Source organism: Myxocyprinus asiaticus, chromosome 3 (genome assembly GCF_019703515.2).
Source record: "Myxocyprinus asiaticus isolate MX2 ecotype Aquarium Trade chromosome 3, UBuf_Myxa_2, whole genome shotgun sequence".
NCBI classification, from domain to species: domain Eukaryota; kingdom Metazoa; phylum Chordata; class Actinopteri; order Cypriniformes; family Catostomidae; genus Myxocyprinus; species Myxocyprinus asiaticus.
The window spans coordinates 41016439-41043184 of NC_059346.1; the positions used below are offsets into that span (position 1 = coordinate 41016439).

Sequence of the window (26746 nt, forward strand, 5' to 3'; positions counted from 1 at the left end):
TCATGCTGTCCCGTATGACTTTCTTTCATCTGTGGGGCACAAAAGGAAATGTTATGCAGAATGACAGCCTCAGTCACCATTCACTTTTATTATATGGTATAAAGATGCAAAGTGAATGTTGATTGTGAAGTCAAATAGGTTTGGAATAACATGAGGTTGAGTAAACGAAGATTGTCATTTTTTTTGGCGGACTATCCTTTTAACGTACAAGTCATGACAACCTCCCCTACAGCAATTTCTACTTTGGAGAAGTAAAACAACATTAAAAACAATTTAAAAAATCCTTAGCTCTTTTGAAAATCATATATCATCCATTTTGAACTTTAAAAAATAAAATACAGTATGACCAAGTGTGATCTCTTGCTTTCCCAAAGTTGGCTAAGACTTTAAAACTTTTCAAAATGTCTGCTGGTTCAAGGGCACCCTTTGAATATGACTGAATTATTACTATTTTTCTATTTGTTAGGTTAAACTATGAAGTCCAAGGCAGAAGCCTGTCACAGAAGAACTCTGCTGATATGGTAGCAAGACAGGGGAATGTTGCAGGGCTTTGTGCTGCACAGGTCAGTCAGAAGAGTCCGGGCTCTCGGGTGCCCCAATCCCTCCCAGTGCTATGCAGCCATCAGATACTGGTGATAGAAAAGGCCGAAGATTGAGGTGGAGAACAGGCAGGCGGCAATCCACCAAGTAAAGAAGGACAGGAGCCCTCTAAAAAGCAGGGGGGTGAAAACAGTCCTCAGACCCCCGAGGGCAACCGATAACTGGGCCACAGTGTGAGAAGCCTGCATCTCCGCTTGCCCCACCTCAGCTGGGTTAGTGTCCTCATTTGTTAGACAAGGCAAACTCTCTTCGGGGTAAATCACCCAGGAATATCCCCCTGGGGGTTAAAACAAGAGTCTAAAAATTTCAAGAAACCCAACAGGGGCAATTGTAGTTATTTTAGCATGAATATGTAGAGAAAAGCCTTAATACACTCACCCAATGTCTTTAGCAGCAAAGTAGTGTGTAAAAGCATCACCAGAGGTGCAACATACTGTAGAGCTATTACACATAGGTAGTAAAAGACTTGTGCGACCTGTGTGGAAAAACAAATTTGCAGTTACAACATTTAGGCAAATTCACTTTGAAACAAGCAGCTTCACAGGAGAGGAGCTCATCAAACAGACTTGCAGAAGCCATCACTTGGAGCTTAAGTACAGAGAGAGGCTGCAAGCAGATGTAAGACCAGACACCCCTGCGACTTCTACAGCCATTTGTGAGTCTCACTTATTGCTTGGAACATCAAACAGGCTCTTTTTCCTCAGCTCCAGCTGTGGAGTGCTGTGGGTTTTGATCCTTGCGCTCCACTAAACTCAAATAGCCTCCTCATTTCTGAGCTTTTTAGGGCAACAATGCCATGCAGTCCTTTTTTTTTTTTTTACCGACATATTTCCACCTCTGAGGAATGTCAACGTAGTAATGCAAGCACATAGAGTGGACGCCAAAGAGGGATTCGTGAGTGCATTTATTAACCAGTATCAGATGAGACATTACAAGAAAGACCTTGGCACTCTATTAAAGGTGAAGTTTTTGTAATAGTAATATCAGGCAAAATAAGATGGCTTTGCATAATAAATAATTGTATATTATCAGCATTACTATGACTAAGCTTACTTGCACTTAAGAAAACGGTTTATTCCATTGTTTTTGCAGAAAGCGGCATTCTGAAATGTCATGTAAACAGGAATGCAGATTTCCTCATGCCGTTAATGGGATTAAGAGAAAGCAGTTTAACACACCCAGGTTTCTCCCGGAGAACGTGGCTTAATGTGGCCAAGTAAACACACAAGCGGCATTCTAGCAGGTTTTTGAAGAGTGTGCATGTGCATGAACAGACTGGATAACAAACGTCATAGGACAGAGCCCAACAGCAACAGCAACAAAGTGGAAAGAATTAAACATTTCTGGGACTACAGTGGTAAAAGCACATAAACTATTAACTATACCCATTTATACACACCAATGTAAAATGTCGACGGTCCCTCACGTTCACGTATAAGTGCTTGTACATGGAGGGGAATCCCGGAGTTTTATGTAAGAGGAGAATTCCCACTATTGCAGCACAATTCCGCTGCAGGTCGTGATAGTAAATTAAGGAAAGAAACACAGCAAAAATTCTGGAATATCCCAAAAAAAAAAAAAAAGAAAAAGAAAAAAAAAAGAAAAAACAAAGCAACAGGAAATAAAATAGTAAAGTCTTCCTCAGATACCATGCTTGTTATTTACACAAGTGTTGCAGGGAAATTACGTTGCTCTGGAGAAAGCTGCTTACTGACCGAGTCGCATGTGTACAGGAGTAAAGAGTACGTGGCTTATACAGTGCATGTAAACTGCAACGCTGCTTTCTCGCAATAAGCCGCTTTTAGGTGTCCATGTAAAGGTAGTCTATGTCAGGGAAGATGTGACTGCTTACTAGAGGTGGGGGAGAAACAAAAATGCGGAAAAAAGGTATTGCGATAAAATTCCAAATTAATAACGGCAAGAATCAATATTTTTAGTTACATTTTTCACATGAAATATTTTTGGGAATAAAGAGATTGACCATCACTCAGAGTAACAGAGCGCAGCAGTGCCCGTCCACTTATTCAGCCATCTGGGTTCCAGAAGTATTTTTCCCATTCATTTTTTCCCACAGACTTTTCATTAAATTCTTCATAAAAGAGTTGTAAGCCATGAACCAAACCAACCAGCTCCGAGGTAAATCACATCATCACGAATTTTGCTTCAAAACAAAAAAGTTTTGAAAATCAGAAAAAAAGATTAAGGTACAAGACTGTGTACTTACCATCTTTTATGAGGGCATGGACTACAATCCCATTAAGCATTGCGAATAATGTCACTGAATAAATTAATTTTAATGATCAATTCATCATGGAAAAAACGAATGGGATTTTTACTTCCGGAACCAGACTGTTGCGCTCTATTGTGTCAAGCTCAAAGTATACTACGGTTGTCCGGGTTGCTAAACGCTCTGCACACAGTACGCAAATTTCGTCATCTGTGCTCCAGATTTTCTTGACACGTGCACAGTCCTCATCTGCAAGTACCGACTGTACTAAAATAGTATCACAAAGCAGTCGTAGTGAGCAAGCATCGAACGCATTCGTATTCACTCAGGGTCAAAAGAGTATATTTTAAAAGCAACGTGGTCGACCTGGTGCGATCCGATCTGAAACACAGAAAAACTAAGTATACCCAGGCCTTTAGAAGAGGAAATGCATTAGGTCAACGCGCACTCTATTTCTATTCCACCAAAATGCTAACTCAGAGAGAGCTAAAACATAAGTTTAGAACTTGTTTCCTGTGTAAAAATTCCCGTGCAGGTCCTCTGTTAAACTAGATTAGAACGTTTATTTTTAAAAAAACTAGTGGAATCAAGCTACGTTTTTCCCTCACATTATGTACTGACACTGACATGCTTATGCTGTACATTACTTCCATGGCTCTACAATGAAGTAAAGCAGGAACTTATGTATTTGTTGTGCAAACCACCAAAGACCAGCCGACCCAAGATGAATGAGAAACAAGTGAGTAAAAGACTGCAATATATCACAGTTATGATTCACAATATCATCATATTGACTGATTACACAGATATTGTAATCATAATGCCAGGTCCCTGTTGCAATGTTTTAATGTGATGACAAAAATAAAAGTCACTTTCCTAGTTTTATTTATCAGTAAGAACATAGCCAGACATTTGACAGTTTGTGATAAGAGTCTACGCACCATCTTTTGGAGGTCCACGGTGCTAATGCGTCCAGCTTCCTTCTTCATCTGCAAGACAGCTTTTTGGGCCAGGTTGAGGTAGGCCTGGAGATGGTGCCGCATCATGGCTAGTCTCAGCACACATAGAAGCAGGATCACCCATAGACGCAATGTGTCGTATGTCTTTTCAGACATTCTGAAAGACAATTAAAAGTAAACTAGTAAAGCAAAACTCAATTTTGTTAAAATAATTTTGCTATATTGAATGATGGAGTACTCACAAAGGCATATTATCTTTCCCAAATGTGGGATTACTTATATAATCCTTTGTTATGGGCTTCACCCAAAGCAGTACCATGATTAAGGGGCCCAAGAAGTTGATATGCAGCAAAGTCCTGAAGGATAAACAGATTAAAACAGCCAATTATAACCAATTAGACTTGGCAACAAACATCAGTATCAATATCAATGGACCAGTAAACATCAGCAATTACAAAGTTCTGTACAAGATGCTCATCTTTTCAATATAAAAAAGGCAACTAGTTGAGAGAGCTGGCATTGGACACTGACAGTGTGTACAGATGTAGACATGTGTAGAGGAAGCACGTATGGAGAGCTGGCCATGCTGAAGTGGATTAGCTAGTTTAGATGTGTTGTGCCTAACTCCACTTTTATAGCACAGTAGCCTAGAGCCCAATACTGGGCACGAAAATAGAGACCAGGTCTACTTGCAATAATATTGCTTGAGGTTATACAGGTTGGTGGCAATGATATTTCAATAAAAACAACAAAAACTTTGAGGGCTCTTTTGCTGTTTTGAGGGTCTCTGATTCATGACTACATACATCACCTACTACTGCATTGTTACTAAAGCTACAAAAAAGTAAATAATAATAATGATAATAACAATAACAATGTTTCAGACCCTGTTTATACCTGTATTTAATGCCATCCACTTGTGATTGGATCACCCAAAATAGATGTAAATAGTAAATACCAAGTATAAATAGGGTCTAAAAGAATAATCGATTTCTAATCAATATTCAAATCAAAATATTATTCCATATCATAACACATTTTTCAAGTCTAAATTGTAGAGACAATGCATGCTTAAGATGTTTGCTATTAAAGTACAGTACAGTTTATGTAATAAAATAATTCAATGAATATTCTGGGTTCAATACAAGTTAAGCTCAATCGACAGCATTTGTGAGGCGTAATGCTGATTACTACACACAAAAAAAAAAAAGCAGAATTTGAGGTTACAGTGACGTACTAACAATAGAAGTGAATGGGACCAAAATTGAGCTTTTAAAAGGCAGAAACGATTATAATTGTATAAAAGCACTTATATTAATTCTTCTGTTTAAACTCATGTATTATTTGAGCTGTAAAGTGGTTTAAATCCTCATTTTTACGTCATCGTGGCAATGAAGTTGTAAAATTGGATATAAATTTACACAGAAAAGGTTTTAGTGATTTTAGCACACTTAAATCATGTTAACATGCTTACACAAATGCTGTCGATTGAGCTTGTGTTGAACCCAGAATATACCTATAAGAAGTAACACCCAATATCCATTACAGCATTTTGTCAATATAACGAGGATCAGATCAATATGGTTTGGTTTTTATTTTTTAATTTACTGTGTGACTTTGCAGTTGTTTAGGGTGAGGGCATCAAGATGCATCTGGGCCAATCGCAGGCCGGGGAAGGTGAGAAAGGCTCCAATGAGAGAACAGAGCAGTGCCAGGGTCAGCTTAAAGGTCAGTTTGGATATGGGGCCCCTGTGGAGACAGAGGAAGAGAGCAAGGCCTGTTCACAGTAGGGAAGCACAAACCATCACATACACAGCTTAATTCCAACACACAGAAACATGGTATACTGTATACACACACACTCCCTTGGTACTGACAAAGAGGAAGGGGGTATATTGGTCATACAACTTACTGGGACTCAAGGCCTTGGTTCTCCAGAAACTGCACGGCACTTTCTGAAAAATTTGCAAAGCCTACAAGAGGAAGAAAATGTATACAAAATGATCAAATAAAACGTACAACCAAGGTCCAATTTAACCCTCGCCCGGCATCAAATGAGAGTAAAAACTGACTGTGGTCATAAAAATGGAGTTACAGGATCAAATTGCAATGTAAGAATAATAGTCTGACCCTTGATGATATAAGTGATATGAGCGACTGTAATTAACGTAAAGCTATTGACAAAGGGTCTACTAAATAAAAGTATGGTGACTGTTGTATATTGTCTAACAATATCTGAAAGTTTACCATCAAAAATTGAAGAACTAGGAAGCTAATTTTATTGTCTCAACTTCAGGACTATATGTGGCAAAACACTCTTGGTATTAAGTGACAAACCTCCAAAAAATATGGAGGAACAAAGTCACTATAGGCCTCGAGGTGCCATTTCATTGCAAGTACACTGGGTAGTGTACAGCTAAATGATTCCTTTATAAAACAATGCAAAATACAGTTTCAGTTTCTAGTAAGAAAGGATTATGGCCAGTATAATTTCTAAATTCAACAGCCATTGGTTGGTATGCACAAAGACAGATTTTTGACCTTTCCTATAACTATAAAAGAAGTCCATGTTAGAATAAAATAGCACCAAATTCCATGAGGAAGTCATCATGGCATTACAGTCATAGACTCATTTGGTACAACTTAGTACCTTACCTGTCTCGAGGCCAAATTCCAGGTAGTTCTCTGTGACAATAAGAATAGCCATGGCTTTCACAAAGAAGAAGGCGGCAAAGGTTATGCAGAGGGATCGCTCACCGCCCTCCTCTAGTCTGAAGTAGTGAGCCGTGAGGGAGAAAAGGATCTTCCTGAGAGCAGCTGAAGTTAAGAAACATATTCATTTCACACAGGTAACTTCTGTACATTAGACTGAAGAAGGTGTACACTTTGTTTTGCTCACTTTTTCAGCAAAGTCCTATTTTGCCAGCAAAATAAAAAAAAAGTAACGTTAAAGAAGTAGCAGACAAATCAGCCACACTACAAACATACTTTATTAGACATACATCTACTAAAACCCCAGACTTTCTCGCAGAGACTGATGCAAAGTCACAATTGTTCTGTGCCTTAAATGTGAGGTTCACCTCAAAACATTTGATTCTCACCATCTTACTGAAATAAGAAGTTGTCTTTCACTTAATCAAGTGCAATTGCTTTCATGGATTCTACACAAAAATACTTAAAATACTCAAGACGTTTTTGTCCTAATCAGCTCCAACAAACACATATCATTCTATGTTGTATATGTATATGACTTGTAAATCTAACATACAGTGTTACTGCAGAAGGCAAATGCATTTAAAGGGATAGTTCACCCAAAATTGAAAATTCTGTGAAAATGTACTCGCACTCATGCCATTCCAAATCCATATGACTTTCGTTCTTTTCATGCTTTCATCCTTTCAATACAATGGCAGTTGATAGTGACTCTTAAGGGATGGTTTACCCAAAAAAGAAAATTCTATCATCATTTACTCACCCTCATGTTTAGAAGAATACTTGAGCTCTGTAGGCCCATACAATGCATTTTTGGCCAGACATTTGAAGCTCCAAAAATCACATAAAGGCAGCATAAAAGTAATCCATATGACTTCAGTGGTTAAACCTATGTCTTCAGAAGCAATATGATAGGTGTGGGTGAGAAACAGATCAATATTTAAGTCCTTTTTTAACTATAAATCTCCACTTTCACTTTCTGAAAGTGGAGATTTATTGTAAAAAGGATTGAAATATTGATCCGTTTCTCACCCACAGGGATTGCATCGCTTCAGAAGACAGATATATAACCACCGGAATTGTATGGATTACTTTTATGCTGCCTTTATGATTTTTGGAACTTCAAAGTTCTTGCCACCATTCACTTGCATTGTATGGTCATACTGAGCTGAGATTTTTCTAAAAATCTTTGTTTGTGTTCAGCAGAAGATATACATCTGGGATGGCATGAAAGTGAGTAAATAATGAGAGAATTGTTTTTTTTTTTTTTTGGTGAACTATCCCTTTAAAAGCTTAAAAAAAAAAGCCCCCAAAATATGATAAAAACAGTCCATGTGGCTTGTGCATTATATTCCAAATCTTCTGAATGCATACGATCGGCTTCAATTAAAAAAGACTTGAAATTAAAGTAATTTTTCAGTGAAAATCTTGACATCTGTTGCTCTTTCATGAGCACTATGACAAAAGCTAGTTCACAGTGGCATGCATGTCGACGTGAGAACTAGCGTTGTTTTAGTGCTAACTGTAACTGTAACACATGTGCCACTGTAAATGAGCTTTTCTCGCCGTATGCTTTCAGAGGACTTGTGATGCACAAATCGCATGGAGTGCTTATTTATGTTTTAAAGCAAAGTCTTTTTAGCAAGTCAGTCAACTCTGCAGCATTTTTGTAACGCTCTCGGGCAGCTATTTTTCTACGTAAACAAGTGGCATACAAGTGCAGCTCCTATCTACTTGAATACTCCAAAACGGTTGGTCAAGATTACGATCAAGGAACATATTTCTGGGGCCTGGGTAGCTCAGCGAGTATTGATGCTGACTACCAACACTGGAGTCGTGAGTTCGAATCCAAGGCATGCTGAGTGACTCCAGCCAGGTCTCCCAAGCAACCAAATTGGCCCGGTTGCTATGGTGGGTACAGTCACATGGGGTAACCTTCTCGTGGTTGCTATAATGTGGTTCGCGCTCTCGGTGGGGCGTGTGGCGAGTTGTGCGTGGATGCCGCGGAGAATAGAGTGAAGCCACCACATGCGCCATGTCTCCGCGGTAACGCGCTCAAGCCACGTGATAAGATGCACAGATTGATGGTCTAAGACGTGGAGGCAACTGAGATTCGTCCTCCACCACCTGGATTGAGGCGAGTCATTATGCCACCACGAGGACTTAGAGCGCATTGGCATTTGGGCATTCCAAATAAAAAAAATAAATAAAAAAAGGAACATATTTCAAATAAGCAGTAAAATCTGGAATCAACACTGGAACTACTTCTACGCAATTTTCCGAGCTTGTACAGCTAATGTTCATGTGCCTCCTCGAGTTGATTGGCTCTTTTACCTGTAAGGCAGGAATTCTTTTCTACATCCATTGACCATTCCAATTTCTCCCATTCATTTTAATAGAAGTGGTCTGTCACAGCTAAACAGTGTCTGTTTAAAGTGATTCACTATCAACTGAACCAGAATATTAATTCAAATGTCCTTCTGTGCTCCGATTAACAAAAGAAAGTCATACGGGTTTGGAACGACATTAGGGTGAGTAAATTAGGACAGAATTTTCATTTTTGGGTGAACTATTACTTTAAAACTCAGCCCATCAAATAGTTTCAAAGCGAATTTCCTCAAGATGAAAAACAACCAATTAGAAAAAGAAAACAAAAAAATACAACAAATACAGAGAGAAAATGCCCAGATTTGCCTCTTAGTTATACTGGCCTGCATGTATGTGCCCGTGTTGATTGTACTGGTCGAGGGTCAATCATTAAACTCGTGGCTCCATTGTGCAAATCTACAAGGCAGCCATCTGAGAAAATGTTTCAGTGACCATCACTTTGACAAGGCCATTTTCCCCACCACACACTCTCCACTGAGATCAGGAGAAAAGGCTCATTCCTGTCCACATTCATCCATTTGCACACATATAGACCTATCATCATCATCATCATCTTCATCACCCTACCAGTCACCTTCCTTCCTTCCTGCCTCTCCTTTTCCCAAGCAAATCAGTCCAGTGGGCTGTGAAAATTGGGCCTCCAATCTTGTGTGGCAGGCTGAGCTTGGTGAAGGGCAGTGCTGAGCGGAGGAGATTGATCTTTGTGGACTGCGCCGGGGTTAATGTGTGTGATTTGGTGAGCCACTAGAAGGGGAAAGTAGCAGGTAGAAGGCAACAGGTGCAGCTTTCATCACTCACAGGCTAGACTGTCTCAGCTCGGAGACGGTGAAAATGGAGCTTCTCGACAAGGGTTGTCTTTTACAAAAGTTTTTTTTTTTTTACATTTAGGGACCACAGACACATAATAGAATAAAGTTCTTTGAGGTTTCCTTCCATAGCTCTGTTAAAATAACAAAACATATGCACTTTATTAGGAGTCATACGACAACAACATCAGCTGTTAAAAATTGGTTATTACAAGAAATTCAAGGTTTCAAGGTACATGGTGACAGCAACTAAGCTTTACTAAAACTGCAAAGCACTTCACTAATATTAATGAAAAGGGATGGATAACAATGGTTTACTAGTCATCCACCTGCCAACTAGTCGATTTGCGAGGACAACTACTTTATCTAAAAAAAAAAAAATGTAAGCTTTTAAAACATTTATTGAAAAAATGTTAGCATTAAAGAGGATGCAACTTCTCAGAGAGTTGTTATAGTGTTTGAGCCTATATATTTGTCGAATATCTATTCAAATGCTGCATTTGGATCTGGTCTGTACTATTTTTTTAAAATGTACACATAAAAAGGAAATCTTTGTCTCTGCTGTTTTTTTGTTTGTTTTTTTTTTCAGAGTATCACACTATAAGCACTGCGTTTTATCATGTACATTTTTAAAAGTGCATCTTGAGATCTCTGTTTTCAGTTGCATTCTGCTGCACTCTGTACAGTGATTTTTTTAAATAGAAGACCACGTCCTATGTGAACGCCCCCTTAGAAACGCATCTGATCAGTGTCTAGTGGACACAACGCTAAATCCGAAACCTAAACAGAGTTTCATTAAGTCCAACTAGTCATTAAGACAACCCACTGACTAGTCGATTTTACATCTCTATTAAATAATACATAATACTAACACTTGAAAAATTACAAAACGTTATGACTTCTGAATGTGGTAGGGGTGGGGGAGTGGAATGGGAAGAAATAACTCCTTCAGTATTTCCTTCAAAAGGGATACATGACAAAGGCCAAAACCAGCAGACTCCACACCACACTAATGTTCATCTCCCCACTGGGCTCGGCCACACAGAAGTACAGTTCAGTGATGAGATACACCACTGTGGCTGACACCGTAAAGTCCACCAGCCACTGGAACTCAGGGAAGTAGTGCAAAGCTAGAAAAAAAAAAAAAAGACAGATCCTTGAATATTCATTAGGTTTGGTATTATGAATATTTCCAGCTGGTATGAAAACAGTATTTCGCTGTCTTACCCAGTGTGTCCACTTCAGCAATACACTTGGTCTCCAACTGAAGGTCAATGTCTTTGGGAATAGTCATTGGCTTGCTTTCCAAGTGGCCATTGTGTTTTCTGAGAAGTAAAAGGCAAAACACAATATTATGCATTGAAATGAAAATTCTAGGCTGAAATCGAAAGAAAAACAATAGAGCTCTGTTTATAGAGTTGATCAGTGATTTTATTTAACCTGATTTGAGAGTGGAATATGATCCACAAGATGCATGGACTACTTTTATGACACTTTTGGATGCTTTTTAAGCTTTAATGTGAGTCACTTTCAACAGCTATTGTATGAAAAACAGCACATTTACTCCTGAGTTAGTAATGTTGAATCACTGATGACAATAGAAACACTATTATTTCAATCACTAACTCTTAAAGGGATAGATCACCCAAACATTACAATTATGTCATAATTTGCTCACCTCATGTTGTATCAAACCCGTATGACTTTCTTTAATTCTGTGGAACACAATACGAGATGCAGCAGAATGTTAGCCTCAGTTACCATTCATTTTCAATACATATTTTTCTATACAATGAAAGTGAATGGTTACTGAGGCTAACATTATGCAGAAGAAGGAAAAGTCAGGTTTTGATCAACATGAGGGTGAGTAAATTATAACAGAATATGTATTATTTGGGTGAACTATCCCATTAACTATTGAAATAGTTTGTGAAGAGTTGCAATACTTTGTAGTATATAATTAAATGAAATCCACTTTTTTCAAAATTACAAGCATTTTTCAGTTCTTTAAAATGTATTTTTGTGGTTCTCTCATGATTAATAATGAAATGATACTGTAAGAATCCTATTATAAGAATAACACATTTTATTTACCTACAAATATAAAATTCCTTAACGTGCAACAAAGAAGATGCAATTAGAAAATGAAAAGCATATATCAACGTGTGGGATCTGCACCAGCCCACAGCAGATTTTGTGGAGCCCTAGCAATAGGCTCTGTTTCTATTGGAAACCAAGCACTAGAGTTTGCACATTTTACTGGGGATTAGAGGAGCCTTCGTTGCTGTTGAAAAAGAGCTAAATCCATACAATGTTCAAATCAAACATATTTTCACCCATCCCTAATGCTGTCTGCATGACAAAGAATGGAGAAATGAATGTCAGGGTCTGCTGGGAGCTGTGGGATATTGGAAAGGGGCACAGGCCTCAGAGTGAACGGGTCTAGTATGCAAGCTCTCTGCCCCTTAGCTCCAAGCCAGTTGAACCTGAGATTCTTGGAGCTCTCCTCTGGGCCTCTGTTGTTTACATAAGTCGGTGTGCACAATGATGAATGGCACAAAAGCACTGTGGGCATAGTAGTCTCTCTGCACTGGATCGCAGCATACCTGCCTGACAAAATGGCCCAAGAGCTCCCTGCGGAGCAAAATGGGCTTTTGTCTGAGAACAGGAGGTAGGTATAATAGAACTGAAGATCAAAACGAAGCTGCTAGACACAGGCTGGTCTACCTTTTCACAGAATTAGCATTGTGTGCATAGTACACAGCTTTCATCCACAGTGGAATATGAGCAACAAAGCTGCTTGACTTTGACTATGCTGTTGTTCCCACAAAATTAGCTTAAAATGCTTGTCAAAAATGCACAAATCTACAGAAAACCAACAATAAAGCTCCTCTACATGATACCTGTCCTTCTTGTTCTTCCCTCCTTTCTGCTGCTTTCCAGCCAAGGCCCTCAACTCGTCTTCCGTGGGATGCTGGTACCAACGCAGACTACCAAACATAAAGAGAAGTTATCTGATCAATTCTGATTTCAAACTGGACTATAGTGGCAAGAAAAAGTATGTGAACCCTTTGGAATTACTTGCGTTTACGTATAAATTTGTCTTAAAATCTGGTTTGATCTTCATCCAAGTTACAATAATGAATAAACACAATCTGTTTTAACTAATAACAAATTATTTTATCATTCTTATACATATTGAATACATCATTCACAGTGTAGATTGGAAAAAGTATGTGAAACCCTAGGCTAATGACATTAACAAAAGCTAATTAGAGTCAGGAGTTGGCAAACCTGGCATCCAATTAATGAAACAAGACTGGAGGTGTGGGTTAGAGCTACACTGATTAATGAAAAGCATTCAAACATTTTGAGTTTGCTATTCACAAGAAGCATCTGCTGACATGGACCATTGCCTCACAAAAATGAGATCTCAGAAGACCTACGATCAAGAATTGTTGCTTTGCATAAAGCTGGAAAGGGTTACAAAGTTACCTAGAAGATCTTAGATATTCATCTGTCCAGTTAGACACATTTTCTATAAATGGAGATGATTTAGTACTGTGGCTCCTCTCCCTAGAAGTGGCCGTCCAGCCAAGATGACTCAAAGGGCACACCACAGAATGTGCAATGAGGTAAAAAAAGAACCCCAGAGTGACAGCTAAAGACTTGAAGGAATCATTAGAACTGGTTAACATCTCTGTTCATGAGTCTGTTATATGGAAAACATTGAACATGCATTGTGTCCATGGCAGGACACCATGAAGGAAGCCGCTGCTTTCCGACAAAAAACATTGTTGCGCGCCTGAAGTTTGCCAAAGACCACCTTGACACCAACGCTTCTGGGAAAATGTTTTGTGGCCTGATGAAACTAAGTCTGAATTGTTTGCAAAGAACAGGCAGCACTACGTTTGGCGTAATAAGGCACCGCATACCAACATGAAAACATCATCCCGACGGTTAAGTACGCTGGAGGAAGCATCATGATTTGGGGCTGCTTTGGGGCCTGGACTGCTTGCCATGTGCGAGGGACAAATTAATTCCCAAGTATCCTACAGTATAAGGTCAGGGTGGCTGTGGACCAGCTGAAGCTCAGTAGAAGCTGGGTGACAGAGCAGGACAATGACCCAAAACATCAAAGTAAATCCACTACAGAATGGCTTAAAAAAAATAAAAATAAATAAAAAATAAAAAAGGAAATCCACCTTTTGGAGTGGCCCAGTCAGAACCCAGACCTTAACTCAATAGAAATGCTGTGGAATGACCTCAAGACAGCTGTTCACACCAGACATCCTAATATGGCTGAGCTGAAACAGTTCTTGAAGGAAGAATGGCCCAAAATTCCTTTTGAACGTTGTGCAGGACTAATCCGCAGCTACCGGAAACGCTTGGTTGAGGTTACTGCTGCCAAAGGAGGATTGACCAAGGGTTATTAACACCAAGGGTTCACTTACTTTTTCCAGAATACTGTAAATTTTGAATGGGATGTATTCAATAAGTACATGAAAGATTATAATTGTTTGTGTGTTGTTAGCTTAAGCACATTGTGTTTGTCTATACTTGTGACTTTGATAAAAAACAAATCACATTTTATGACCAATTAATGCAGAAAACCAGCTAATTCTAAAGGGTTCACACACTTTTTCTAGACACGATATGTCTTGATAACCAAAATAACAAGATTAATAACAATCTTATAGATTTTTTTCATTGCCATTGTACTCTTTGGCCTGTTCACTGAGGATTTTAATACAATAAGGCATGCCTTGAAACATATATATTGTGAAAAATGCTATACAAATAAAATAACTTGCTATTATTTGCTAATACAAATAAGTTGACTTGATATGTTAAAAAAAAAAAAAAAAAAAAAAAAAAAAAGATAAACAGTGGGGTTCAAAAGTCTAAAAATCACACTGAAAATCTGGGATTTAAAATCTAATTTAAACCAGGTAATAAACCAAGTTTTAGGATTTTGTACATAAACAATTATAAGAAACATTATAAAATAAAATTAATATAAATTATTTTATTATTCTGCACTTTTTCTAGGTCACTAATCTACTAAACAGATTTATGAAAATATATGTTTACTCTGTACGAAAGGTCAGAAGATTCTATTTAGAGCATTCTTAAATCATGCCGGGATTAACATGGATCATCATGTTTTGCACAAACTTGGAGTCCACGCCAGCTCGAGTGCATGCTGTAATTAAAAAAAAAGGGGGACATGCAATTGCAAAATACGAAGAAATACTTAAATTCACGTTTATTTTTCAGTTAAACTTCTCAAATTGTTATGCTGATAATAACTTGTAATGAAAAAAAAAGTATTAACTTAAAATTTAAACAAGTGGACTTTTGAACCCTACACTATGTTGCCCAGCGTAGTTAATTTAAAAAGGTTTGCTGTTGAATTACAATGCTTACTTGATGCGAACAAAATGAGCAGCTCTTTGTTGCAACTTTTGGCAGCAAACATTTAGCACAACCCCTTCAACTTTGTTTAGAAACCGTCCTGTCACAAGCCCTAAGAGGGCTGTGCTGCTTTCAGTTCTTTTTTCATATTTACTTACTAATGAAATCTTAATTATGAAAGTCTCCTGGGCAAAACTTCAAGCCCTGCGCTCAAGCCAGAATTTATTTTTACAGCCAAAAACAAGCCCTGATGAATTATTTAGCACATTCGGAGGAGCTGTTTACTATAAACACATATGGCACTAATTAAAGGGGGAAACAAGCATGGCTTGTACTTGCGTTAGCGGTTCTCTCGGGTCGTAGCGCTTTTTGATGATACCCTTTGGTCTCAATGATGCTCCATAATGATGCTCCATAATGATGCATTTTTGATGGGCTCTTAATACAAACAATAAAACATGGGATATGGCTACAAAGAGGAGCAGCTTCTTTAGTTTGTTTTGTTACGGCTGCCTTTTAAATAAAGATGCCATTTTAGTTTGACCATTGAGAGGGGTGTCGGAATGTCACAGCTGGCTGTACTTCCTCATTACCTGCCACTGCAGAGGAGCCATCGTGCAAAGGAGTAGTGGGGTATGATCTTCTGAATCACGCTGGCCATTACCATGGTAACCACCAGCTGCACACTGATCACACCCTGAAGAGAAAGAGTGAAATATTAGGACACTTTCTGATCGCACCAGCAAGAATAGAGCATAGCATTCAGACTAGTATAAATCAACCTGAATTCAGACAAACCTAGTAACTAATCTCAAGAGCAGTTGTGGTTGGCTAGAAAAGGCTATATGATTTTAGAGCCAGACAAAATTTGAGACTGTCAAGTTCAAAGGAAGTTGACAATCTTGCAAAATACACAGCACCAACATTCTTTTATTACACTGTTTGCAAAAGTCTTGTAAATATACTTAAAAACAAAATAAGTCTTCATGGAAAGGGCAAGGAAAAGGCAATGAATTGATTTTTGCAAAGGTAATAACCTCTGCAAATAACCTTGAATTCGTCAGTCAAGCACTTACTATGTAATTGCTTTAAACACCCCAGCATCAAACTATCCCAGCTAGCGTGGGAGGACTGCTGACATCAATGGGCAATCTCACCATCTGCACGTGTAAGGCCTGGCATCCTGCCCCTATGTTGAGGAGACGGTGACGTGCATTCAAACGATCACTGATCCGCACAAATTGCCATGTGCATAGCAAGCCATTTTAAAACTCACACAAAAGAAATTTACATCGCAACATGGCTGGCATGTCATTCAGGCAGAGGGAATTATGAATGTTCTAGAGCAGCTCAATCAGACAAACTCTTCTCTTTCTTGTTATCTTGAATTTGCAATAGCATTGCCATAAATCTACCATCGCACCTCTCTGGCCATGTCTGCACCTGGTATTAGATCCATTTTGGATGATCTGATCGCAAGCAGTCAGGTGAGATACAGTAGATAGCCATATACTCCTGGTAGTAACATACTAAAATGCGTCTTCTGTGACCACTTGTGAATGGATTTCGAGGCAAGGGTCTAGATTTCATGACTACACACATCACTCACTACAATATTGTAAATAATTAATCACTTCAGATATAGATGAATTTACAAGGTGTTAAAACAACAAACTAGTAAATGATTGCCCATTCCTTACTGTAAACAGAAGAGTTACTCTTTAGGGTGTTCACACTTGAGTCCTGTTAAAAAGATCTATTTTTAAGTTATTATTATTATTATTGTTTTATAGTAAAATGTCTGTAATAATTTTGATGGGAAAATGAAGAAAGTGTGAGTGTTGTTGTTTCTGTGTTTAGTTTGTGAGAATAACAAAGCTGTCGTCAGCTCAAACGTGGTGAAATGACCTCCTCGCTCCACACAACCCAAGCCATGGGGTTATTTTAGATTTTTTTAGGAACTTGTGATGGCCAAACATATTTGAATTTAAGCAAATGTGCAAGTGAAGTAAATCTGGAGCTCTTTCAATTAAACGTGGTTAGCGCACGTTAGCGATGCACTCAAACCGAACTCAAAGCACAGCTGTTCTGTGTATTACACTAGCATTTTTAAGCGTAAGGGAAAATAATTTTCTAGGGAAAATGATTTTTCCCTGAGGTTGAGGTTTTTCAGTCAAAAGTCAAACTTTGTATAAATAAAGCTTTAATTGAAGAAACTATGTTCTTGTGTTTTTTTTGTTTAAAGCTGTTCACTAATTACAGTTTATTACTGTCATTGTTAATGATTAATCGGTTTCCATTCATTAACGTTTACGTAAACAATTGTCGATTCACTAATGACTGCACTTCAGCACTAACACCACTGTTTCCACCTACAAGACTGCCAAACACGTACCATTGTCACAATATACAATGGTCCTGGAATTGCTCCTGAAGCTCTATCTTCCACAATATTTTAGCTCAAAACAGCACTGAGTACCATCTGCAACAGGACTTGACAGTCTTGTAAAATAAGCACCACTAACACTGTTACATTACACTATCTGCAAGAAAGTCTAAGTTTATATTTCCTTGAAGTTATACATTTTTTTTTTTCAAAAGGGAAAAAATTATTGTACAATATTTCTGTTTTCAACAGGAAAATTGGAATTATTTGAAAAATGTGCACACTGCAAAGACAAACAGTCCACACAGAAAGGAAAAGGCAATGAATTCAGTTGCACAAAAGGTTATTACCTTTGCAAATAGTATTGACTTCCTCAGTCAAATACCTACTCTGTACTCATTTTACCCCAGCATTAAACTATTCCAGTGAAAGGATCAATAGCTGTGATATTTAAGCACTCCTGGCATTTTATGCTTAGCTTTTACCATGAATGGCTCACTCTGTGTTAAACAATGAATGTAAAGCTTGCAAAAAGACAAAAAAGCTTTATTTCATTAATTATACCCCTATTTGCCCACTTTGAAAAATGCCAATTCCAGCGCAGAAGTACACACACACACACAATAGCCAAAATACGCTTGTGCTTGTGAGCAGCCACAAGCTTTTTACCTGCTTGTTCAACATGATCACATGGGAAGTTAGCACGTTGTTTCCGAGAGTTCCAGTATTCTAGGATCGGCGACTATTAGACATTTTTGCATGTGCTCCCCAAAAGGGGAAATAAAGTGTACATGGGGGAAAGTGTCCAAAACAAAAGGGGATCTGGCATCCTCACGGTGAAACAGGGGTTCATTGAAGCTCGGGGGAGTGTCTATGGAATGGCACAGGCGTGAGCGGGGTCCGACGGCTGCACACGCTCCCCTCCTGGGTCCGAGGTGCGTGAGGTGGCGGCATCTTCGGCAGCCTGTCTTCCCATGCCTGCTGCAGGTGAGAGGGGAAAGCGGCCCAGCCTCTGGACCGTCGACAGCAACACATGCTGTCCTCCCCGGTGACACACCTAACTCGCGCCGGGGGTCCGAAGAGTGGGTCAGGTGATGCATCTAACTTGGCCAAACCCTCTCCGCTCTGAACATGGGCCTGCGAGGATGCCAGTGTGTGCACACATGGAGAATAGAAGCCGGTTCCCCGAGAAGAGGCACGCTCTGCATTTTTATGCCACCGTGGCAGTGTTGATGAGGCTCCATCCAATTCAGATGAGCCTCATCAAACGCTGCCCCAACAAGGTTTATTAATTATTCACCTCTTCTCCTGCCCAACTCCCGTCGTGAGCCTGGCTGAAGGACGGCCCTAAGAGGCGGGGCGACGATGACGAGAGAGAGGGGTGGGTTGTTCCGCCACAATCTCTCTCTGTGCTGGTGGCATGGAAGCAAATTTGAATCTGTTTAGATAGATTACATCAAAATTTGAACTGTGTATGTAGATAAATAACTAGTCAGTCACCGTGATTTTGACAATTTTGGAAGCTTATCTGGAAAAATGTAAAAAAAAATTGGCTATACTGAGTTGTTGGAATGTTGTTGTGATGACGTCACAACCAGCCCAGGTTGCTGCCTCCCCACTTCAAAACTCGTTCTGGCGCTGGTGATGCGGGGGCTGTTTAGTTTAAACTAGTTTCATCACCGAGACATTTGGAGTTTTGCAACAGACAATTCTGTACTGCATTCAAACGGGTTTCGTGGTCCACACCGTGATTCTCACAAGTTCACAAGTGCATTTAAATAATGTGCGGTTCAGACCAGTCTGCAAGTACACGCATGTGCCCTACCTCTTTCCATTCTACTGTGTTGATAATTGATCAGTGTAGCGCCTAATGCTGTTGATTAGGATTTAGGTATGAAGTTGCAGGCCAAGTGCCACAGGCAATCACAGAAGTACAGTACAGTTAAACAGCTGTTCAGTACAACAACACATTTGCAATTTAATACAACAATTTTATATAAAAAAATAGTTACTATTAAATAACTTAATTTTGATGGCCAGTTAGTTAGTTTCTTTTTGCACCACCAACAGAAATAGTTAAAGAAACCAAAGCAGAATCAACCGTTTGTCTGACTTACACTGCACAGACAAGCAGAGTGATACAAACAGTGCTGTTATAAGAAGTATCAGCATAGGGATGCCACTTGTCCAATCAAATTAGAGGATCAGAACTAACTGTTGTATAACAGCATTTATCCTCTATATATAAGCAACCCTGGCAAACAGCGAACCCCACTAAGATCCACCTGTATCCAAGTCAGCTGGTGTACAGATTTTAAAGTCACATATGAACGGCATGAGATACGTTTGTGCCGGTAGACCTATTGCCATAACATTAATACCAGCAATGCAAAAGATTCCCCTTGAAATAAGATAATAACATAAACATGTGATATACATACTGTGTATATATATATATATATATATATATATATACACACAGTGGTGTGAAAAAGTGTTTGCCCCCTTCCTGATTTCTTATTTTTTTGCATGTTTGTCACACTTAAATGTTTCAGATCATCAAACAAGTTTAAATATTAGTCAAAGATAACACAAGTAAACACAAAATGCAGTTTTTGAATGAAGGTTGTTATTATTAAGGGAAAACAAAATCCAAACCTACATGGCCCTGTGTGAAAAAGTGATTGCCCCCTAAACCTAATAACTGGTTGGGCCACCCTTAGCAGCAACAACTGCAATCAAGCGTTTGCGATAACTTGCAATGAGTCTTTTACAGCACTGTGGAGGAATTTTGGCCCACTCATCTTTGCAGAATTGTTGTAATTCAGCCACAATGGAGGGTTTTCGAGCATGAACTGCCTTTTTAAGGTCATGCCACAGCATCTCAATAGGATTCAGGTCAGGACTTTGACTAGGCCACTCCAAAGTCTTCATTTTGTTTTTCTTCAGCCATTCAGAGGTGGATTTGCTGGTGTGTTTTGGATCATTGTCCTGCTGCAGAACCCAGGTTCGCTTCAGCTTGAGGTCACGAACAGATGGCCGGACATTCTCCTTCAGGATTTTTGGTAGACAGCAGAATTCATGGTTCCATTTATCACAGCAAGTCTTCCAGGTCCTGAAGCAGCAAAACAGCCCTAGACCATCACACTACCACCACCATATTTTACTGCTGGTATGATGTTCTTTTTCTGAAATGCGGTGTTACTTTTACGCCAGATGTAATGGGACACACACCTTCCAAAAAGTTCAACTTTTGTCTCGTCAGTCCACAGAGTATTTTCCCAAAAGTCTTGGGGATCATCAAGATGTTTTCTGGCAAAAATGAGATGAGCCTTAATGTTCTTTTTGCTCAGCAGTGGTTTTCGTCTTGGAACTCTGCCATGCAGGCCATTTTTGCCCAGTCTCTTTCTTATGGTGGAGTCATGAACACTGACCTTAACTGAGGCAAGTGAGGCCTGCAGTTCTTTGGATGTTGTTGTGGGGTCTTTTGTGACCTCTTGGATGAATCGTCGCTGCGCTCTTGGGGTAATTTTGGTCGGCCGGCCACTCCTGGGAAGGTTCACTACTGTTCCATGTTTTCGCCATTTGTGGATAATGGCTCTCACTGTGGTTCTCTGGAGTCCCAAAGCTTTAGAAATGGCTTTATAACCTTTTCCAGACTGATAGATCTAAATTACTTTCTTTCTCATTTGTTCCTGAATTTCTTTGGATCTCGGCATGATGTCTAGCTTTTGAAGATCTTTTGGTCTACTTCACTTTGTCAGGCAGGTCCTATTTAAGTGATTTCTTGATTGAGAACAGGTGTGGCAGTAATCAGGCCTGGGTGTGGCTAGAGAAATTGAACTCAGGTGTGATAAACCACAGTTAAGTTATGTTTTAACAGGTGGGGCAAACACTTTTTCACACAGGGCCATGTAGGTTTGGATTTTGTTTTCCCTTAATAATAACAACCTTCATTTAAAAACTGCATTTTGTGTTTACTTGTGTTATCTTTGACTAATATTTAAACTTGTTTGATGATCTGAAACATTTAAGTGTGACAAACATGCAAAAAAATAAGAAATCAGGAAGGGGCAAACACTTTTTCACACCACTGTGTGTGTGTGTGTGTGTGTATATATATATATATATATATATATATATATATATATATATATATATATATATATACACACACACACACACACACACAGTGGTGTGAAAAAGTGTTTGCCCCCTTCCTGATTTCTTATTTATATATATATATATATATACACACACACACACACACACACACACCTTACTGATCCAGCACTACAACACTGCTCATCATCTCTCAAATAGACAGGCGTTGGTTGGGACTAGTGGTCGACCGATATGGGCTTTTTAATAGCCATTGCCGATATCCAGAGAGCAGGGTGGCTGATATCACACAATCGGCAATAGTAAATAACAAATACAAAATTGCTAAACAAATTATAATAAACTCTTATTTAGCACTAAATTTACTCAATTTCACACAAAACTCAAAAATAATATTGAATTTTAAATGGTAGATAACAAGTTTCTTTAGATTTCTGTTTAGTCATCAAACTTTAGTAATTTATTTGCACATGAAGAAATTGTTAATATATTAGGAAGAAAGAAATAACAGTACACACAGTAGTCCAGCAACCATGGATGGCATGTCCACATTAGCAATAAAAAAAATACTGAATCAAACCAATTGTACATACAGTGATAGTGAATAAGACATTTACTTAAAGCACACGTAGGAGTGGTGATATGACCAAAATCCTATATCACAATACGAGCAATTTTATATAACGATAAAGATATATATCACGATATAGCTACATTTTTCGGAAAAATAAATCAAATTGAATTATATATTAAGCCATGTCGCAATGTGTAATTTTGAGTAATCCAGTCAGTGAATTAAATACTTTATAAATGAAAACATCTTCATCTTACATAAATTTATCTTTATTTTGAACTTGACAAACATAGTCAAAGTAAAAAAAAAAAAAATGCATTTTATTTCAGTCTGATGATGTGCAACAATTTTCTTATTTTTCTTTTTATTATATTATTATTATTGTTGTTGTTGTTGTTATGATTATTGTTATAAATTTCCTCAACAAACTTAACATCTTCTCAAAGCAATGCAAAAAGTAAAATAACATAAATAAAAATAAATCCATAAAAAACACTTCATTAGGCTCTTAGTGTTTTTAGTAATCTCTATAAAGAAAATATAAAATATCTGAAGGAAAATATGGCTGGTTTGTTTCCTGATATCAAACATCATTCGAACAGAATTTTAGAAAAGGTTTTGATGTGTATTTTAAAAACCCACTTGACACTGAGAGAAACCAGTTTGAGGGTGTGATCTGCACTTTTTCTGTCACAGGAGCACAAATGAAGGGACCGAGATGACTTCAATACTTGCGCGCACTTGCGTGTTTCAAATTGCATGCGCAACACTTGCACAAAACACATCTGTGCGTGTTTGGATGGGAGGCATGTTTGGAGCATGGGATGCATGCCATTGAATTTGCTTTGACGGTGGCTCAAGTGAAATTTCATGCTGCAGAAGCGGATTCAGTGTAATTTCTACTCGTGTTCTAGACAAGCTTTTCATCTAATGACACGTGCAGCTGTCAGTGAAAAACTGCATTTCATTATTTCACGTGAAGCCCTGACCACTGATATATATCGACATACACAATGTACAAACCTTGCAAATTGCTGTTTTCTGCTCGGTATCGTGTTTTCTAAAGCCAAACCAATTCCACACCATGGAGGATGCACTTTTTCCTTCATAATCTCTTCTCATCTTCTCATTCACATGAATTTAAGGAACGAGCAGTCCCTCCGCCTTCCATTTATACGACAGATTGTGTAATGCGTACGTGTTATGTGCTGTACACATTTCTCATGTGGAAATTTTGTTACCGCGAGAGACGATAATCCAAAACCGGTTGGCAAATTTCTACCAGTTTATCGTGTCTACCGGTATATCGCCCACCCTAAGCACATGTGAAATGCTGAATTGGGCTGCATCTGAAAACGTAGGCAGCTGACTTGCTAACTAATCAGTTAATGGCTTAACCTACATCTGTTTTGAATGAATGGAACTCTTAAGGAAACTGGTCTCCGAACAGTTTGAAAAGCATCTAATTTCATCGTACCTCCGTATACAGCCTCTGTAGGCAGCATTTTCCTGGTTTCAGACACAGCCTTGAAGTTGCACTCATGCACTTGTGTGGATCCATCTCCTGACAGATTAAACAGCCTGGATCGCCTGCTTGGATTGTCGTCATGATTTGTGAATAAGATAAACTTTTGACCGTTATACTGAAGTTTTTGATTCTGGCTGATAAAATACACGCTTCAGAGGAAGATATTAGATGAGCGCTCAAAATGCTGGATTTTTGTGAGGTTCGAGAAAGACATCTGTTTAAACGAGATATCTGCATATTTGCAAATGGTATATAACACAAGTTTTATAGATATTTGCATTTTATCATTAGAAATGTTACAGGGAACTGTTGAGGAGAGACTGTTAGAATACGTTCTTTAGAGGTAAATAAATGAGCACTCCACAGGATGCTGGATCTGCTGAAGTTGTGTGAAGTTGGTTTATTATATCTGTCTAAATGAGATATGCGCATATTTGCAAATGGTATATAACACAAGTTTTATTGATATTTGCCTTTTATCATTAGAAAAGTTACAGGGAACTGTTGAGGAGAGACTGCTAGAATACATGCTTCAGAGGAAGATTTATGAGCGCTCAACAGGACACTGGATCTGCTGAAGTTGTGTGAGGTTGGTTTATTACATCTGTTTAAACGAGATATGCGCATATTTGCAGACGGCATATGATTTTAGTTTTACTGATAAAACCTTTTTCTCACTAGACAAGACAGTTAAAAGTTACAGGGAACTGTTGAGGAGAGAGAGGGAGAATGAAACAGGTGAGCACTTTAACATTGCGAGCTCAAACGTGTCTACCGCGGCTCTAATATGCAGACCGTTTAAATGAGACTGTGTTGCACAATGGTCTATAATTGTAGTAACATGATTGCATGCAACTACAAAACAAACCATGACTGGTCGTTTACATGTCTCAGTCACTTCACGTGCAAGCAGGCGATTTTCGCCACCCTCAAGAAAAGAAAAGAAAAAAATCGTTAAAAAAGAATCATTAAAAAAAATAAAAAAATAATCGGACAAATGGGAACATTTATCGGCCTCTGCGATATATCGGTCGACCACTAGTTGGGACTTGGGAGGAATAAGGAAATTTAGCCTTTTCATTCAGACCCCAGTATGAGAAATTTTGGAGGATCTGGCAAATAGTACAATTCCTAAAGGTAGAGTGCCAAATGTTAATTTCTATGTCAAAAGTGAATTGTCCAAGGATGTTATTGGGTTGGTTTCCAAGTAAATTTTCTAGCCTGGTCATTCACCTTAAAAGTGTGGCATAAAAAATATGGGACAGCCCCCTTGCTGGCCAAGTTTGATCTGTCAATGTAAGGCCTCACGGAAGCTCATGTGAGGTTGAGGCAGGAGTGGTAATTGAAGCTGCATGGGACACTTATCTGACTCACTAGCAGTGACCTGGAGAGCACAGGGGCCAAATGAGCTATGAAGATAACCAGAAGGTCTACAAGCTCAGTCACCATAGGAGATAATGGACAGAAGGAGAGTTGCCGTAGCAATGCGTAGATTTTGAGCTTTTTAAAATATCTTGTGCCGTTATGTCATTATTAGAGATTCTGTAATTCACCTGATTTCATTAACCATCTTAACTCTGATGTGTTATAGCTTATAATATAACCAGGGAACAAAAACAAGGTAATGCCCATATTATAATAGAAGAAAAACATAAATTTTAAACTAATCTGTAACCTATTAATTGTATTAATAACAGGCAACATTAATTATACCACCTTAAAGGGATAGTTCAACCAAAAATGAAAATTCTCTCATCTTTTACTCACCCTCATGCCATCCCAGATGCTTATGACTTTCTTTCTTCTGCTGAACACAAACAAAAATTTTTAGAAGAATATCTCAGCTCTGTAGGTCCATACAATGCAAGTAAATGGTGGCCAGAATTTTGAAGGTCCAAAAAGCACATTAAGGCATCATAAAAGTAATCCATAAGACTTTCTTCAGAAGCGATATGACATAAAACAGTTCAATATTTAAGTCCTTTTTCACTATCAATCTCCACTTTTACGTTTCTCATCCACACCTATCATATTGCTTCTGAAGACACTGATTTAACCACTGGAGTCTTATGGATTACTTTTATGCTGGGATGGCATGAGGGTGAGTAATTGAGAGAATTTCCATTTTTGGGTGAACTATCCGTTTAAAATGCCTTATACAATAGGCTGTATAAGCAAACTATAATGTACTGCCCACAGCAAATTAGAACTTAAACTTCTGCCAATGGTTAAATATTGACGACACGTTTATGAAAAAGTCAAAAGTTCTGAAACCACATTGTATTGTTTTCATAAACTGATGTTATAGTCTCACTGATGTTAAGAAACAATATAACTCTTATTTTTGGTTTGTGGGATGAAGGATCTTTCATAATGCTCAACTTTCAATGCCCATCCACACTATTTCCCACTGGAGGGCATTCTGAGGTCAAAAGAGCCCTAGTGGAGGTTACCTGCACCAGGTGAGGCACAACCCCCCCTTCTGCCAAAATCATCATGACATCTCCAGTTCTGACAACAACCACTGAAATCACATTAAACTATGACATTCTTAAATTTGGTTAAAAAACACAAATACATATACAACCCTGGGATTTAATGGTCAACTCAATTAAAATTAGTAAATATATGACCCAGATCTGCACATGAGCAGCTTACCAGGAGGCATCTATCATCATAATGAGCAAATAAATAAACCCATCTTTCCTATTACATTAATTATACACTAATGAAAACATAACACTAGTCTTTGCGTTTTATATCAGCAGCTGATCAGATTAGTGCATCACTCACCATATTGATGTTGCAGTGCGGTGATAGATCTCAACGCCGGCTAACACTATGAGCTCCACTAGTCGGAAATCCAGCGGCACGGAGCACATAAGCCTGTCTTGCGTTGATGTTATTTAAGAGTACTGTGTTAACAGGTAAAATGAAGACCATGTGCACACCTAACTAAACATCCCCACTCACTGTCAAACGATTCACCCGCAGATCCACTGTGTGTTTTCATCTGCAGTAGAGGT

General features: G+C 38.6%; 1 protein-coding gene across 3 annotated transcripts; it reads right to left on the bottom strand.

Moving 5' to 3' along the window:
- Positions 1-73: 73 nt before the first annotated feature.
- LOC127425640 (transmembrane protein 161B-like) lies at positions 74-26746 on the bottom strand. Of its 3 annotated transcripts, XM_051671838.1 has the most exons (13): positions 26514-26746; positions 25488-25527; positions 15704-15807; positions 12596-12682; positions 10920-11017; positions 10666-10822; positions 6442-6593; positions 5699-5759; positions 5395-5535; positions 4029-4142; positions 3769-3943; positions 979-1075; positions 74-877 (listed from the first exon to the last, which is right to left on the bottom strand). In XM_051671838.1, the coding sequence occupies exons 1-13, from the start codon at positions 26600-26602 to the stop codon at positions 612-614; spliced, it is 1581 nt and encodes a 526-aa protein (XP_051527798.1). In that variant the 5' UTR covers positions 26603-26746; the 3' UTR covers positions 74-611. The 3 variants fall into 3 exon arrangements, with proteins under 3 accessions (XP_051527798.1, XP_051527805.1, XP_051527812.1); XM_051671845.1 differs by lacking the exon at positions 25488-25527; XM_051671852.1 differs by lacking the exons at positions 12596-12682; positions 15704-15807; positions 25488-25527; positions 26514-26746 and adding an exon at positions 11371-11411.

What these genes read in the sequence shown, in the direction of transcription:
- LOC127425640 (XM_051671838.1), bottom strand. Translation starts at nt 26,602, where the DNA reads ATGTGCTCCGTGCCGCTGGATTTCCGACTAGTGGAGCTCATAGTGTTA. An exon ending in TGGCTCCTCTGCAGTGGCAG is followed by an intron (nt 12,683 to 15,703) that starts GTAATGAGGAAG and finishes TATGTTTGGTAG; the next exon opens with TCTGCGTTGGTACCAGCATC. An exon ending in GGGAAGAACAAGAAGGACAG is followed by an intron (nt 11,018 to 12,595) that starts GTATCATGTAGA and finishes TTTACTTCTCAG; the next exon opens with AAAACACAATGGCCACTTGG.